This window comes from Pogona vitticeps, chromosome 2 (assembly GCF_051106095.1).
Source record: "Pogona vitticeps strain Pit_001003342236 chromosome 2, PviZW2.1, whole genome shotgun sequence".
Classification (NCBI taxonomy): Eukaryota; Metazoa; Chordata; class Lepidosauria; order Squamata; family Agamidae; genus Pogona; species Pogona vitticeps.
The window spans coordinates 130,482,987-130,501,114 of NC_135784.1; the positions used below are offsets into that span (position 1 = coordinate 130,482,987).

The 18,128-nt window shown below is 43.3% G+C and overlaps 1 protein-coding gene and 1 long non-coding RNA gene across 8 annotated transcripts in view; one reads left to right on the plus strand and one right to left on the minus strand.

The window, feature by feature from the left end:
* Positions 1 to 275, plus strand: part of LOC110075072 (myosin-3) — a 31,227-nt gene extending 30,952 nt beyond the window's left edge. The window contains exon 41 of the mRNA XM_072990422.2: positions 122 to 275. Within this exon, the coding sequence (XP_072846523.2) occupies positions 122 to 145 (24 nt within the window). The 3' untranslated portion in view covers positions 146 to 275. The remainder of the gene's footprint in view (positions 1 to 121) is intronic.
* A 1,141-nt stretch (positions 276 to 1,416) lies between these two features.
* The window catches only part of LOC110075073 (uncharacterized), a 30,643-nt gene continuing 13,931 nt past the window's right edge, over positions 1,417 to 18,128 (minus strand). The window contains exons 1-7 of one of the 7 annotated variants that reach the window (XR_013541999.1): positions 15,697 to 15,785; positions 4,911 to 4,993; positions 3,765 to 3,986; positions 3,111 to 3,358; positions 2,930 to 3,000; positions 1,677 to 1,761; positions 1,446 to 1,525 (exon numbers count right to left, since the gene is read on the minus strand). This is a non-coding gene — a long non-coding RNA (uncharacterized LOC110075073). Of the gene's footprint in view, positions 1,526 to 1,676; positions 1,762 to 2,929; positions 3,359 to 3,764; positions 3,987 to 4,910; positions 4,994 to 15,696; positions 15,786 to 18,128 lie in introns of those variants that run through there. The other 6 variants (XR_013541997.1, XR_013541998.1, XR_013541994.1 and 3 more) reach the window with 6 other exon arrangements.

An 18,128-nucleotide genomic window follows, 5' to 3' on the forward strand; every position in this document is an offset into this window, starting at 1 on the left:
GGCTTTCTGTGATATGTAGATAAGTTATGTCAAATTCTACATTTAGCTTATAATCATTTGGACAATGATAGTGGCTGTAGCTGTTCTCTCACTACTTAAATGATTGTGGTTTTTTTGACAGGTGGTAATAGAAAGTGAAGAGTGAGTTCACTGAACTGAAGGCGGGAATGTATGCAAAATGCATAATTTCCCCAAAGTTGATGATGGAAAACTATAGAAATCCTGTAATCTTCCCTGAGCTATCCTGATAGAAAATAAACTATGCTATGCATAAATGCTTTGTGAATGTTATTCCTGTGTCGTTGTTCTTATATACAACTTTACCCCAGCTTTCTACTGCTAGTTAGTGCTCAAGGTGGCTTACAATCACCATGAAACAGTAAAAAGCAATAAAAACAAATTTAAGCATTGAACTATTAGAGCCATATAGTGGTGGGATTACCAATAACGATACAAGTGGCTGCAACAATCTCTTGGAAGAATAATATGCAAGCTATAGAGATCCTCTTTGTTCTATTTGTTCTTTACTAAAGCTGCAGCAAAGAACCAGCTATAATCTATGTGCAAACCTACAGGCAATAGCGCTGCGTTAATAGCCCCCTGGACAATGATGCCACCTAGCTGTAACTGGTTTGGTTAGCTGCACTGTTCATTACATTTCGCCCAGATTTTATAGATTATAGAAGCGACTCAATACTACAGTGCCTCTGAGTAAGAACAGAATAATTTTCCATTTGGCACAAAGAAAGCCATCACACAAAGTAAATGGTAAAAGACCAAATATGTTGCTTTTGCGGCTGTTTAGTTATTTTGAACTCTTTGGTGTGTAAGGCCACTAGTATTTCTTCTCTTCTATGTGTCCACAGCGTAGCTCATTCCAGGGAATGAGAGAGGTAATATTGGCTCAGTGCACTCCTATTCTAAACTTGCGAGGCTGTTTCTTGCAGACCTCAAATTATTTGTGAGGTTATCAATATGTACTGTAATTCGTAATTATAATTCAAACGTGATTGGGAATTTCTTGTCCTAACTTGCCAGTCCCTTCCAGAGATATATTAACTGCTCAAAACCAGTTATTGACAGTCAGCTTGGTTTTTGAGAAGCATTTCTCAGTTTATTTTTTTCTGTTGTTGAATTGGAGCACAAATTTTGGGGAAATTAGAACAGAACCCCCGCCAAACCTCAAAACTCCTTTAGAATTACTGGGTGATCCCATAAAGGCTAATTTGACTGTCAGGGCCAAATGTGTTGCCGGTGAAGGGAAAGTCTGTTTTCCTTCTTAATGCTTAAACTTTAGTTCCTTCTTCAAATCTCTGGGCCCACAATCTCACACAAACACACCTTTGCCTACATAGGACTCACACTCTGATGGTACCAGGGTGAAAGCCACAGAGAAACTCTTATCTCTTCCTTCACCTATTTCATTTTCGTCCCACTGAAACTCAGGCCTGGCAAAGGTGGAAATGGAAAGCTAGGTTTTGCATCGACTACTTCATCCAGCATTAGACTTTTTCCTGGCAATTATCTAAATGAAGAAAATAATACATTCATGACAGGAAACAAAAGTTTAGCTGATAGCAATCAATGAAATAAATAAATAAAATCCTGGCCTTACAAAATGGCTGGTAGGAATATTTTTTCTCCCACAAAAAAAAAACAAAAAAACACAGAGGTACCTGAACAGATTCATTTTCTTTGTGGAAGTAATTTGGACATGCTTTTAGGTTTATTTGGCTTCCTTTCTTATATCAGTCATTGAACCTAGAGAAGATGCAAGAAAGAATAAAAGTATTCAGTGTGTCATATTGTAAGGAAGTGCTTTGAATGCCATACTGTAAAATAGAATAGTCAGCTGCCTCAGAAACATCTGGTTATCAACTGGAAACAGAGATTTCATAGAATCATAGAATTACAGTTGAAAGAGACCACAAGGGCCATGGAGTCCAATGCCCTGCCATGCAGGAACTCCATCAAAGCACTCCTGACAGATGGTCCTCCAGCCTCTGCTTATAAACCTCCAAAGAAGGAGACTCCACCACACTCCGAGGCAGCCTATTCCACTGCTGGACAGCTTTGACCATCAGGAAATTCTTCCTGAGATTCAGGTGGAATCTCTTTTCCTGTAGTTTGAAACCGTTGCTCCTTGTCCTAGTGTCTGGAGCCGTGGAAAACAAACCTGTCCCTTCCTCAACATGACATCCCTTCAAATATTTAAACATGGCTATCATGTCCCCCCTTAACCTTCTTTTTGTAAGACTAAACATTCCCATTTGGCCATCTCATGAGAAGAGAAGACTCCCTGGAAAAGACCCTGATGTTGGGAAAGTGTGGAGACAAGAGGAGAAGGGGATGACAGAGGACGAGATGGTTGGACAGTGTCATCGAAGCGACCAACATGAATTTCACCAAACTCTGGGAGGCAGTGGAGGACAGGAGGGCCTGGCGTGCTCTGGTCCATGGGGTCACAAAGAGTCGGACACGACTAAACGACTAAACAACAACAAACATTCCCGGCTCCCTGAGCTGCTCCTCATAGGACATGGCTTCCAGATCTTTGACCATTCTGGTTGACCTCCTCTGGACACATTCCAGGTTGTCAACATCCGGGTGTGAAATGCTACATTATCAACCATTTGTGCCCAGGAAATAAACAATCTCTTTGTTTTGAGGTCATGTATAAAAACATAAAAATAGTTGCCATGTGGTCCCACTCTTATGTCTGAGTAAGTGGACTTGTCCACAAAAGCTCACATTAAAATATATCAGTCTTCAAGGAGCCACAATGTTTTTGTCTCTTTTCTTTTTTTCTTTTCCTTTCCTTTTTCTGCCTGCTATGCTAGTACAGACTGACAGGCCTACCTCATCTAAAACTACCGTATGTCCATGCATAGTGACATCTGGTGGCAAGAGGAGGGAACTGCCTTTTTACCTTGCGTTTTTCTTTTTTCTCTTTTCACTCAGGGACTAGATGTCCACTAGTTTTAATACAAATACATGCAGCTAGAAGTAAAAAAAGGAAAAACAAACAAAAAATGAAATACAGAACTATACCAATGCTATATCTTCCAGCAGGAAATAGTTTTCCAGAAATAGTATTCTGTAACATTTACCTCTCATTATTTTGGCGTCCGTGTAGGGTTCAGCTACCCAGAATAATCTACCTTTCGCAGGGGAATAGACCGGATGACCAGTTTTATGGAGTTAGGCATTTCCTACTTCCTGCCAAGGTCTTGTGAGAACAGGCGTGCAAATGGATGAACACACTTAGGGACTTCCAACTTCCATCCCCATAGACTCCATTCTTCTGTCAAACTCCCTCGGGACAGTCCAGCACTTGGGTGGGGGGTGCGGAGCTCTTCTGCCACAAAGAGACAATGTTTATTTATTTAAGTTATTTATATGCCCCCTTTCTCCCCATAGGGGATCCAACACGCATTTTCTCTCCACTGAGCTTTAATTTATGGAGCCAAATGTGGTATTTTGAAACAGTCATTTAAAAAAACCCCAAATAGGACAGGATTAGTAGTAGACTTTAAAAAACACACCACAATAATACATTACTGTTACTGTTACTCATTATTTTATAAGTAAACCTAAATTATTATTTCATAAATGTATTTATCCATGTATTATTATTTTAAGAAAAATCTTAATGATAGAAAAGATGGTCCAAAATAGCCAACACATGCCCCCTCCATGGTCCTTAAAACAATGTTTTGAAAGTCATGTAAATCTTATTCGTTACATGTTCTTAAAAAAGTTACCGTTAACGTTAAAACATGGAGAAAAAGACATTGCTATCTATCTATTAGGTCCCCAAGGCAACATGTGAGAGATAACATTGCCTGTGAACATGTTATGTGTATGATGCCAGCAGTAGTTGTCCTGTTACGAATAATCCCTGGGCAGCTTCTCAATACTCCTCACATCGCTCACGACCCGAGAGTCTTTTCCATTATCCCTACCGTGCCGCAGGACGAGGTCACCTACAAAATGGGAATAGGGATGTGGAGGTTCAAAATATGAAAACTAGGGTGTTTCACAGCAGGTCTGTGGGGCAGAACAATTTTCTGTCACTCCAGACCCTTTTTAACACTCAACTCTTTTGCTAACATCTGTCAAAGAAGAAAAGACAAAAAACAAATATCTTTTTTTTTTTTTTGCAACATTTCACCCTTGCAAGTTATTCTGAGAGTCCCTGACAGTTACGGTTGTGCTCTGGTTGTATGAGAAGGAAGCAGGAATCCCTGTTAAAGTGGGGCCCTGATGCAGCCTGGATTACTTGAGTATAGCCATGCAAAGAAACAACTGACTGAGGGCAAAATGAAACCTGAATCATTTGGCATGGTCTGGATGCCACCTCTCTTAAGAAGGATGTGTTCATGCCAGTAGTCTAACTATAGGCCACCTTAAGAGTGTCCTTGATGTGGTTATTCTATCCCTTAATAAACATGCAAGGCATTCCACAGGAGCTACACAGACTGTGCTTTTCTGTTAAAAAGACTTTGACGTCATGGGATTATTGTGTGTGCAGACCCTGATCATATACCAGCATATATACCCATGATTCCATTTCTATCAATTGAAATTGGGTGTTTCTTCAAATTTCATAGTTTACTGAGAAACTGTAAAGTATCATGTTGATCAGGCTACGGTAGGGTGCCCATACACAGTTTATTTGTAACATACATAACACAAGTTACACAATATTGTGTGGGTAAATGTTATTTTCCTAACTTGAGGACAAATCCTGCAAAATATTTAACTATTTTTTAGGCTTGTATCCCACTCATATAGTGGCAAGCAATAGTACTGAGGGCATGGGGGGGATTAAGAATATTTGATTCAAAATAAGGTAGTCAATGTCCTTTTTAGAGGGGTCCACACTAGTAAGTGCACAATATACTAACATTTAGCAGGTGATGTTTTCCCAGCATGTTCACATAGCAGCAAGGGAATAAGGGGAGCTTGATCTGTGAAAAGGATAGACATTCTAGAAAGAAAGAAAGAAAGAAAGAAAGAAAGAAAGAAAGAAAGAAAGAAAGAAAGAAAGAAAGAAAGAAAGAAAGAAAGAAATTAGAAGCAAGTTTGATTTATTTCTAATGCAACTGTCAGAATCTGAGAACATACTCTAGTGCAGTGGTTTTTAACCTTTGTTACTCGGATGCTTTTGAACTGCAATTCCCAGAAACCCCAGTTAGGACAGCTGGTGGTGAAGGCTTCTGGGAGTTGCAGTCCAAAACTCCAGAGTAACCCAAGGTTAAGAACCAGTGCTCTAGTGGATATGAGGTAGACAGCGCTGAAATATATCCATGGTATATTTATTATTTAATTCATTTAAAACATTTCTATCCCCTCCTTTCTCTTCAAAAAGGACCCATATACATGTTCTGTGTTCTGCATGAAAGGGAACAAATTGTGTGTTCTAGAGACCGTCATGGATCTTTGGCATGATCTGATGAGGCTGCTCAAATATTATGCCAAAGAAGACGTAGGATACATGCCGAATGTTTCTGTGCCCTTCTGTTTATGATACTTTCCACTTTTAACTATGAGCTATGAACCTGCACTACTCAGTGAAAGAAGAAATGGCCAAAGCAGGATTGCAGCTGAATCATGACCACAAAAAACATGACCATAAAAGAACTACACAGCTTTATTTATTTATTTGTTTGATTGATTTATATCCCACCCATCTGGTATATTCTACCACTCTGGGCGGCTTACAGAATATCAAAACAGTTAAAAAACATAAAAACGTTAGCATACATCAATAACAAATAGTGCAGGAATAAATAAATAATGCGGAAACAGATGGGCAGCCAATGCAGCTTGGCCAGAACAGGAGAAATATGTTGGTGTTTTCTCACTCCAGTGAAAGAAGAAATGGCCAAAGCAGGATTGCAGCTGAATCCAAAGCAGAATATCAAAACAGTTAAAAAACATAAAAACGTTAGCATACATCAATAACAAATAGTGCAGGAATAAATAAATAATAAATAGCAAAGCAAAGAAATCAGTAGTTGACAGGAGGGAAGGCCTGGATGTACATCCATGTTTTCAGTTGGCATTTGAAAGTACCCAGCGTAGGGGCCTCACGAATCTCCGGAGGAAGGTTGTTCCAAAGGCGAGGAGCCACCGCCAAGAAGGCCCGGCTTTGTGTCTTTTCCCTCCAGGCCTCCCTCGGTGTCAGGCTCCTCAGCCTCACCTCCTGACTCATGCGGGTGATCCAAGTAGATCTTGGTGGGAGCAGGCGCTCCACCAAGTATCGAGGTCCTAAACCGTTTAGGGCCTTATAGGTAAGCATTAGAACTTTGAAGTCAATGCGGAAACAGATGGGCAGCCAATGCAGCTTGGCCAGAACAGGAGAAATATGTTGGTGTTTTCTCACTCCAGTAAGGAGTCTGGCTGTCGCATTCTGCACCACCTGAAGTTTCCGCATTAGCCTCAAAGGCAGCCCCACGTAGAGTGCGTTACAATGGTCTAATATTGAGATTACGAGCCCATGCACCAAAGTAATGAACGCCCCCATGTCAAGGTAGGGTTGCAGCCGGGCAATCCAGCAAAGGTGGGAAAAAGCAGTGCGGACTACTGACGCCACCTGGGTTTCCATGGTGAGTGTCGGGTCCAGGTGTAACCCCAGGCTGCGAACCCCACTCTTAGCAGCCAGGGTCACGCCCCCAAATGTGAGAGAGCCACCCAGGCCACCAATCCCAAGGGAGCCCACCCTCAGAACTTCCGTCTTGTCTGGGTTCAGCTTCAGCCCATTTTCCTGCATCCACTGCAGTACGGCCTCCAGGCAGTGCTGGAGGGACAGGACAGCATCACCTGCAGTTGGTGAAAAGGAGATGTAGAGCTGGGTGTCATCAGCATACTGATGACACGAGGCTCCACACCCCCTGATGACCCCACCCAGCGGACTCATATAGATGTTAAACAGCATTGGGGAGATAATTGACCCCTGTGGGACTCCACAATTGAGACTCCATGGGGCCGAGACACTCTCCCCAAGCTGTACTCTCTGGGGTCAGTCCTCCAGGAAGGAACGGAGCCAGGCTAACGCCAAGCCACCAATTCCCAACTCGGAGAGCCTCCCCAGGAGGATACCGTGGTCGACGGTATCAAAGGCCGCCGAGATGTCAAGGAGGACCAACAGAGACACTTTGCCCCTGTCAGCCTCCCTCATCAGGTCATCGTACAGGGCGACCAATGCCGTCTCTGTACCGTGGCGCAGCCTGAAGCCGGACTGGAATGGATCCAGGGCATCTGTCTCATCCAAGTGGGCCTGAAGCTGATCAGCGACCACCCTCTCGACCACTTTGATCATGAAAGGAACATTGGCGACGGGCCTGTAATTGCCAATCTCATCCGCCACCATATTAAGTTTCTTTGTAATGGGCCTAATGAGCGTCTCCTTGAGGGCAGATGGAAACCTGCCCTCAAGGAAAGACCCATTTATTATTGCTGTGGCACATTCTGTTTTCGGCCTGGCTGCTTTGATTAGCCAGGCCGGGCAAGGGTCAAGGGAGGAGGTGGTGGCTCGACAGCGATCAAGCACCTTGTCCACAGAATCAGGCATCACAGGGTGAAAGGAGTTGAAAATCACCGGGCAAGACAGAGCGCTGGACATCTCTGTTCGACTCACTGTATTTAAAAAAGGAGAGAACTCCCGGCGGATGGCCTCCACTTTAGATTTTTTAAAGGCTGCAAACTGGTCAGGTGAGAAACTAGGGGGAGGCCTATCACCTGAATCAGTTCCGGATAGGTCACGCACTATACGGAATAACTCCGCCTGCTGGTTGGACGCTTTGCTTATCCAGTTAGCGAAGAATGATCGACATGCAGCCTTTACCTTATTCAGATAAAGGTTAGTTGCGACCTTAACAGCTATCCAATTATGATCTGTCGAGTTCTTCCTCCATCTACGCTCTAGCCTTCTCCTTATTCGCTTCATCACTCAAAGCTCCTGGTTAAACCAGGGAGCTGGCTGAGGTCTACGAAGGAGAGGGCGTTTAGGCGTGATCGTGTCTATGGCCCTGGTGGCAGCGGCAGACCAGTTGTCAACCAGAGCATCGACAGGAGCGCTAGCCAGGTCAGCCGTCACCCCTCTCATGACATGGACAATGAAAAAATTGAAATTGTAGAGATGTTGTACACTTTGATTCAATCATCAATCTAAAGGGAGACTGCAACCAAGAAATTGGAAGAAGACTGAGACTAGGAAGGGCAGCAATGAACGAACTAAAAAAGATCATCAAGGAGGCATCACAGGAGACCAAGATCATCCACACTCCCGTGTTTCCTGTCACCATATATGGGTGTGAAAGCTGACTGGAAAAAAATTGATTCATTTGAAATGTGGTGCTGGAGGAGAGCTTTGCAGATACCTTGGACTGTCAGAAAGACAAACAACTGGGTCCTAAAGCAAATCAAGTCTTGAACTGTCTCTAGAAGCAAAAATGTTGAAACAAAGGCTGTCCTACTTTGGGCACATCATAAGAAGACAGGATTCCCCCGAAAACACAATAATGCTGGGAAAGGTGGAAGGCAGCAGGAAAAGAGGAAGACCAAATATGAAATGGACTGACTCCCTAAAAGAGACAATGGGCTTGAGTCTGCAAGTGTTGAGCAGGGCAGCTGAGGACAGTACATTTTGGAGAGCACTCATTCATAGAGTCGTCATGAATTGGAGGCGACTTGATGGTACATAATAACTCAGCATCACCAGATACTTGGTCACTTCAAAATAAAAAAGCAATTCCAAATCAAACTGAATGAGCATCTGATTCTTTTCTAAGATGGAATGAATTTTATAAAGATGTACATTTAACACTAACAAACACAAAGAGGATTCTGGTCAGATTTATAGATGAAACCAAACTGGAGAGAGACCTAATATTTTAGGACAGTGGTGCCCAACCTTGGCATTCCCAGAAGCCTTCACCACCAGCTGTGCTGGCCAGGGTTTCTGGGAGTTGTAGTCCAGGGACACCTAGGTTACCTAAGGTTGGGAACCACTCTTTTAGGAGACAGACTCAGGGTTCATGATGAAACAGACTGGTGAACTGGACCAAAACAAAAAAAATGTATTTCAACAAGGTTCAATGTAAAATTCTACATTTTCAGAGGAAAAATCAGATATACATACAGGATGAGTGACTCCCCCTTTTAGACTAATAATAAATGTGAGAAGCATCTAGTGGTTGCTTAGCAGAGCACAAACTAAACATAGGTCAGTAATGTGACGTTGCATCAAAGCAAGCTAACACAATTGTCAGCTGCCATCAATAGAGCTATATTTTCCAGGTAAAAAGTAACAGTATAATTCTAATCTGCTTTGACCATTCCTCACTTGGAGTACTGTGTCTAGTTCTGGGCATCACTATTTGAGAAGGATACTGACAAGCTGGAACATGTCCAGGGGGAGGCAACCATGATGACAAAAGGTTTTGGAGCAAGCTGTATTAGGAATGTTTGAGGAAGCTGGGTATGTTTGGCTTGGCAAAGAAAAGGTTCGGAGGTCATAAGATAGCCCCCTTCATATATGGAAAAGAAGGTGACAGGAAGACGGAGCTAGTTTGGTTTCTGAGGCTCCAGAGAGTAGGACCTGAACCAAGAGATTCAAATTACAATGAGCTTCCAATGAAACATTAGGAAGACCCTTGTTGAAACAGGCTGCTTCAGAAGGTGGTGGAGTCTTCTTTCCTGGAGGTTTTTAGGCAGAGGATTGACAGCTTTTCCCTGTGGGTTGCCTCCACTAGCAGGGGTCGGGCTAGGAGACCTTTGGCGAACCCTCCACTTCTACAGTTCTATATGATTCTTTGAAGCCTTTTTCATATTGATCTTATCACTAAAAAAAGGAGTTCTGTTATCTGGCCAGATATTCTATTGGAAAAATGGGTCTGGAAACGTTAACTAGGATGAGGTGGAATGTCAGAAAAAAAGTTTGATTCAATAATAAAAAAAAGTTTCATAGTTCTGTTTTTAAAAAAACACTTACATAATGCTCGTTCTGTTGATGGGGGAAAAAAACAGAGCCAAAAAATGAAAACATACAATACTGGAAGTATGCGTGCACACCCCTAGAACAATGTTTTGTGGCTTTAGATGAAGCCCTTTTCTGCTCCACATACAGAAGCTGATCAGACCGGCAGTTGCATTTCACTTTGAGACCAGTGAACAAGTTGTCTTAGAAGATACAGGGCAAACCACAGAATACATAAAGTTGTCTTTTTTTTTTTTTTTTTGTCCTCCGATGACTGTTTTCCTGTGGGTTGGTTCTGCACAGCACAACACTTGTACTCTGTACAGCTCGGAAATACTCCTACAGCCCTCCTTCTTAACCGCTAGAGGGGAACAGGGTCCCATGAGACGGCTGCCTGCCAACACAGAACTTTTTCAGGCTGCAATCTCCACACAAATCCCAACCCTGCCACTGAACTTGTTTCCCCAAAGCGTTGCTTTTTCACACTGTAAGCCACCAAGTCCTTCTTGGAGATTTGTAACACAAATGTCTCTTACTCTTTCTGCCATAAATAATGCAAATCTTTTCTACAAAAGTTCACATCACATAATTCTAAATAAGAAGATTTGTAGTATTCCCAAACCAGATTGTTTAAAACCAAATAATCACTTTAAACGACCCTATGGGGTCAGTCCGCTTTCTGAATGTGATACATTTGCTACAATTCATTCTAGGCAACTGGAAGCATTTGTCATTATGACTGTGATGCAGTTTTGTAAATGTCCACAGACATTACTAATGCTCTTATTTATTTATTGAAATTGTATTTTTAATTTATTTTTACTAACCTGCTAAGAAGCTGGTATTCTGTGTTTCCATGCTGACTTCAGAGGAGAGCAAGTCCCATTCTTTGCAGCCAGCTTGGAAATGCACAATACTAGCATCTTATCAAATCGCCTTGTACTAAGCGGATTGGGCGAGTAGGGACAGAAAGATCTGTCCCTCTTCCTCTAGCTGGCTCATTTGCTTATATGGGTTTCCTCTTTACATGTGACTATTAGATTAATTGCTCAGTATAAGGGATACGTGTGTGTTTAGTCGTTTAGTCGTGTCCGACTCTTCGTGACCCCATGGACCAGAGCACGCCAGGCCCTCCTGTCTTCTACTGCCTCCCGGAGTTGTGTCAGGTTCATGTTGGTTGCTTCGCAGACACTGTCCAGCCATCTCATCCTCGGTCGTCCCCTTCTCCTCTTGCCATCACACCTTCCTAACATCAAGGTTTTTTCCAAGGACTCTTTTCTTCTCATGAGATGGCCAAAGTACTGGAGCCTCAGCTTCAGGATCTGTCCTTCCAGTGAGCACTCAGGGTTGATTTCCTTTAGAATTGATAGGTTTGTTCTCTTCGCAGTCCAGGGGATTCTCAAGAGCCTCCTCCAGCACCACAATTCAAAGGCATCAATTCTTCGGCGGTCTGCTTTCTTTATGGTCCAGCTCTCACTTCCATACATCACGACAGGAAAAACCATAGCTTTGACTATTCGGACTTTTGTTGGCAAGGTGATGTCTCTGCTTTTCAAGAAGCTGTCAAGATTTGTCATCGCTTTCCTCCCAAGAAGAAGGCGTCTTTTAATTTCAGGGCTGCTGTCTCCATCTGCAGTGATCATGGAGCCCAGGAAGATAAAATTTGACACTGCCTCCATATCTTCCCCTTCTATTTCCCAGGAGGTGATGGGACCAGTGGCCATGATCTTAGTTTTTTTGATGTTGAGTTTCACACCATTTTTTGCACTCTCCTCTTTCACTCTCATTACAAGGTTCTTTAATTCCTCCTCACTTTCTGCCATCAGAGTGGTATCATCTGCATATCGGAGGTTGTTGATATTTCTTCCGGCAATCTTAATTCCGGCTTGGGTTTCTTCCAGTCCAGCCTTCCGCATGATGTATTCTGCATATAAGTTAAATAAGCTGGGGGACAATATACAGCCTTGCCGTACTCCTTTCCCAATTTTGAACCACTCAGTTGTTCCATGACCAGTTCTAACTGTTGCTTCCTGTCCCACATATAGGTTTCTCAGGAGACAGATAAAGTGGTCAGGCACTCCCATTTCTTTAAGAACTTGCCATAGTTTGCTGTGGTCCACACAGTCAAAGGCTTTCGCATAGTCAATGAAGCAGAAGTAGATATTTTTCTGGAACTCTCTGGCTTTCTCCATAATCCAGCGCAAGTTAGCAATTTGGTCTCGAGTTCCTCTGCCTCTTCGGAATCCAGCTTGTACTTCTGGGAGTTCTCGGTCCACATACTGCTGAAGCCTACCTTGCAGGATTTTGAGCATAACCTTGCTAGCGTGCGAAATGAGTGCAATTGTTCGGTAGTTGGAGCATTCTTTGGCACTGCCTTTCTTTGGGATTGGGATGTAGACTGATCTTTTCCAATCCTCTGGCCACTGTTGGGTTTTCCAAACTTGCTGGCATATTGAATGTAGCACCTTAACAGCATCATCTTTCAAGATTTTAAATAGTTCAACTGGGATGCCATCACCTCCACTGGCCTTGTTGTTAGCCAGGCTTTCTAAGGCCCACTTGACTTCACTCTCCAGGATGTCTGGCTCAAGGTCAGCAACTACATTGTCTGGGTTGTCCGGGATATCCAAATCTTTCTGATATAATTCCTCTGTGTATTCTTGCCACCTCTTCTTGACGTCTTCTGCTTCTGTTAGGTCCCTCCCATTTTTGTCTTTTATCATGTTCATCTTTGCGCAAAATGTTCCTCTAATATCTCCAATTTTCCTGAACAGCTCTCTGGTCTTTCCTTTTCTGTTATCTTCCTCTATTTCTTTGCATTGTTCATTTAAGAAGGCCCTCTTGTCTCTCCTTGCTATTCTTTGGAAGTCTGCATTCAATTTTCTGTAACTTTCCCTATCTCCCTTGCATTTTGTTTCCCTTCTCCTCTCTGCTATTTCTAAGGCCTCGTTGGACAGCCACTTTGCTTTCTTGCATTTCCTTTTCTTTGGGATGGTTTTCGTTGCTGCCTCCTGGACAATGTTGCGAGCCTCTATCCAAAGTTCTTCAGGCACTCTGTCCACCAAATCTAGTTCCTTAAATCTGTTCTTTACTTCCACTGTGTATTCATAAGGGATTTGGTTTAGATTATACCTGAGTGGCCCAGTGGTTTTTCCTACTCTCTTCAGTCTAAGCTTGAATTTTGCTATGAGAAGCTGATGATCAGAACCACAGTCAGCTCCAGGTCTTGTTTTTGCTGACTGTATAGAGCTTCTCCATCTTTGGCTGCAGAGAATATAATCAATCTGATTTCGATATTGCTCATCTGGTGATTTCCATGTATAGAGTCGCCTCTTGTGTTGTTGGAAAAGAGTGTTTGTGATGACCAGCTTATTCTCTTGACAAAACTCTATTAGCCTTTGTCCTGCTTCGTTCTGAACTCCAAGGCCAAACTTCCCTGTTGTTCCTTTTATCTCTTGGCTCCCTACTTTAGCATTCCAGTCCCCTAGAATGAGAAGAACATCTTTCTTTGGTGTCAGTTCTAGAAGGTGTTGTAAATCTTCATAGAATTGTTCAATTTCAGTCTCCTCAGCAATGCTGGTTGGTGCATAAACTTGGATTATTGTGATGTTGAATGGTCTGCCTTGGATTCGTATTGACATCATTCTATCATTTTTGAGATTGTATCCCATTACAGCTTTTCCCACTCTTTTGTTGACTATGAGGGCTACTCCATTCCTTCTACGGGATTCTTGCCCACAATAGTAGATATGGTAATCATCTGAGCTGAATTCGCCCATTCCTGTCCATTTTAGTTCACTGATGCCCAGGATGTCGATGTTTATTCTTGCCATCTCCTGTTTGACCACCTCCAGCTTCCCAATGTTCATAGATCTTACATTCCAGGTTCCTATGCAGTATTTTTCTTTGCAGCATTGGATTTTCCTTTCACTTCCAGGCACGTCCACAGCTGAGCGTCCTTTCGGCTTTGGCCCAACCACTTCATTAGCTCTGGAGCTACTTGTACTTGTCCTCCGCTCTTCCTCAGTAGCATGTTGGACGCCTTCCGACCTGAGGGGCCCATCTTCCAGCGTCATATCTTTTAGCCTTTTGTTTCTGATCATGGGGCGTTCTTGGCAAAGATACTGGAGTGGCTTGCCATTTCCTACTCCAGGTGGATTGCGTTTAGTCGGAACTCTCCACTATATCCTGTCCGTCTTGGGTGTCCCTGCACGGCATAGCCCATAGCTTCTCTGAGTTACTCAAGCCCCTTCGCCACGACAAGGCAGCAATCCATGAAGGGATACACTCCTGTTCAATATATAGCACACGCTACATCATTCTATGTGTGCTGGCCCTGTGAGGAAAGCACACCCTACATTGAGAACTAATAACTTTAGCCTATGCTGAGGAAGCATTCACTCACTATATTAAATAAGTCACAGTTACAGCAGGCCCATTTGAATCAATGGAATTATGGAAGAATTTACTCACAAATTCCTCACTTGATTCAACGAGCCTGCTCTAGTTCAATTTACTAAACAACAGGATTTTGGCCAATGTGTGCTGAAGTGACCATCTCACAGCAGCTATTAATATATCTCCCATCAGTTTAAAACAGGATAGAATAAGAAGAATATATATTGCCTTTTGCTCCTTGGAGGAGGAATAGAATACCATGGTAGTAAAGACATTTTTTCAAAGAGAGAGAGAGGGATCACTTTTGTTTCATGGTTGTTGCTATGAACAGATTAATTAGCTAAACAGCAGTGACAGTCACAAAACTGTAGGAAGTATGCTCTGAGCTAAAGCAATTCCTTCAAGCTTGAACCATCTTACAACAACCATCTAGGATGATAGAGTGGCATGTATACAATTTTGAGACCTCCTCTGAGACGTATAATATGTTTAGTTCCTTGGCATGGAATTTGAGGGAGTGGGGAGAGATACCCATTTTCTTTGTATTCTTTCAACATGAAAGTCATGCCAGGTTGAATAGCTGGTAGTCTCAGGTTGCTATGCCTTTGGGTAGAAGACCTGTGGTTGGATTATCAGGGTCAAGTGGAACATTCATGAGGGCAGGATGGAAAATAAATTTCATTGCCATACATGGAGGACAGGAGTCACCCGGCATTGACACCCTATTTCTGTACTTGGCCTGTCTGCCAGCTGGTAAGTGTTGATATGAAGGTAACTGATCTCAAGAACAACATGGGTCCCTAACGACCATAAAGGAACATTACTGGGTGAAGGCTTAAAATAGATTCAGTCAATGTGAAGCACCCAAAGCTGTTTGGGAGCAGTTTTAAACTCTTGTACCAGTGCTGAAAGAAAAGAGTGATGTGAGTTGTAGTCTCTCGTGCAAGAATCGCTCCCTTATGAACTAGGAAGTGCCCTTAATATTCCCCAGCGCATTGCCTCTCACCTTGATCAGTGGCTGTAACAAAACTCTGCACCCAATAAAATCAAGAGACACAGGATGCTTTCCTATCTGTTAAAACCTCACATCAGGAATGAATTTATTATATCCATCATAAGGGTCTCTTCAACTTCATTTCAGGGATTTTCCATGTAAGCAACAACAACAACAACCCCCAAACAAACAAATTTTCCTTCATCTTCTTCTCATAAGACATATTAGCTTGAGAAAGTCCAGATTCAGACCACAGTACATGGAAATATATCTAATTTCTGAGCTCTCATGAGACTCATAGTTTATCATAGAGACTCACATTTGTCCTAGCATCCCTCTAGGTTGGAGGCTAAAATATGAAGACCAGAATCCTGCTGCAGTTTTCCACATGTAGAAAGGCAACTTATACAAGTGTTTTTCACATTTTGGGGGCTGCCTGTCATGTGACTGGGTGTAACCATTTATGCAACCTAAGGGTGTGACTGACTACGCATGCCACAAGCAGCTTGCACAACAGGGCTCACTGTTGAACTGAAACAGGCTTTTGTACCATCAATCAACTATCAGAAACATATAGATAATATCTGGAGTTCTGAAAACACAGAAGCTGATAGTAAATTACTCAATAGATAAAATCCTTTGTCTGTCAGAAATCCTACATAGGTCATAGGGTAGATTCAATCCAGATCCAAGCTCTATTCAGTCTCTTTGTTGTTGTTGTTTAGTCGTTAAGTCGTGTCAAACTCTTCGTGACCCCATGGACCAGAGGTGGAGGAAGGAGATGCTACAATAGAAGGAAATCAAACAGGAACAACAATCTGTGTGATAATGTGAGCTTCAAAAACTGGTTTCCATTGCCACACAGCAGTCATGGAGTTAGCGGCCAAGGAAATTGCAGTAATATCCTTGTGGAGCTTTATCCAGTGTTAGATCAGAAAGTTAGATTAGATATTCCACTGGTGTACCAACCATGCTTCCATCCATCATGCCCTCTTGCCTACATGTCTTGGTTGATCTCTGGTGTCATATTTGAGAACCACAAGACTGTAGTCCTAGTGGACCTGAGCACTCCTGAGACTTCACAGATGGGCAAAAACAAAAGAGCAGAAGTGGCTACAAGTCAGCTTTCAGTTTTGAAAAACTGGTATTTTGAGGTATTAAACCATGTGGGGTGTGTGTGTACCATCTATTTTAAAAGTGAATTGCCACTCTTACTGTCTACCAGGAGCTGCAGTTCACCTTTTTTGGCTGATAAAGGGGGACTGCTCCCTAAAACTTCCAAAGATTGTTCTAGGGACCCTCCGTTCTACAGAGAATGGAGGGTCCCTAAAACAACCTTTGGAAGCGGCATGCACCCTGCTTTTTTTCTTAAAATAGGATAATGTATAGTTTATGGGCTGGCTAGATACCTCAGTGGTTTAGGTTTCTGGCTGTGGAGCCAGAGGTTGCAAGTTTGATTCCTCACTGTGCCTCCTGTGAGTACAGCCAGCCTGAGTGGGTCTTGGGCAAGCTACAGTCCCAGGATGCTGTCAGAAGAAGGCAACGGTAAATCACTTCTGAGCATTCTCCTGGAAAGCTCTGAAAAGGGTTGCCATAAGTCAGAATCTACATGACAACACATGAGGATGGTGATGATGATAGCTTGTGGGCAGATCATGGTCAGCTTTGCAGCATGAGCCTAAAGAGGTTTTGATGGCTTTGTGCCTTTCACCACCTTTGAGTGCCTCATTAGCTACAACGGATCCTCCACAGGAATAGTTACATTGCAGTGGGTCATGCTCTGGTAACATCCCAATTAGACTACTAGAAAGTATCAGATGTAGGTAAAGGTAAAGGTAAAGGTTCCCCTTGACAATTTTTGTCCAGTCGTGTCCGACTCTAGGGGGCGGCGCTCATCCCGCTCTTCAAGCCATAGAGCCAGCGTTTGTCCGAAGACAATCTTTCCGTGGTCACATGGCCAGTGCGACTTAGACACGGAACACTGTTTACCTTCCCACCGAGGTGGTCCCTATTTATCTACTCGCATTTGCATGCTTTTGAACTGCTAGATTGGCGGGAGCTGGGACAAGCAACGGGCGCTCACTCCGTCGCGTGGATTCGATCTTACGACTGCTTGGTCTTCTGACCCTGCAGCACAGGCTTCTGCGGTTTAGCCCACAGCGCCACCACGTCCCTCGTCAGATGTAGAGCCACCCTTAAATAGGAGGAGGCAAAGGGAGAGAAGGGGGCTCATCTCCCTCAAGTCAGAGGAGTGAGGGGAGGTGGTGGAGGAGCTGGATCCTGCATTTGTTCTCTAGGAGAGGATAGCATGGAAAACCCCTGTACCAGGCTGAGGTTGTTATAGAACAAGATTGTGGGAGGAAGGGATGCTGAACTTCAGCCCACCAACAATACTAACCCTCTCGGTCCCCGTGGAGGCTGCAGAGGAATCCAGGTTCCACCCTGACCTAGTTTTGGGTGCTAGATCAAGAAGCACTACAAGGAGCAATTGCAATGAAGGCAGGAAAGGCTTGGGGACATGGGGAGCCTGTGAGTGTCTAGCAATACAAGCCCTTCCTAAAGGACATTGGTTGGCTGTGATCTTTCTGAAATACCTGACTTCAACCATGGACTGTGGACTGATCCAGCCTAGTGGACAGAACCTGGACTCTAGCAAGGGCTGGACTTGGCAGGGAGTTAGTGAAGTTAACTCATCATTGGGTTCAGGATAGGGTGTGCCAGACACACCACTTCCCATTGTACTCAATTCCT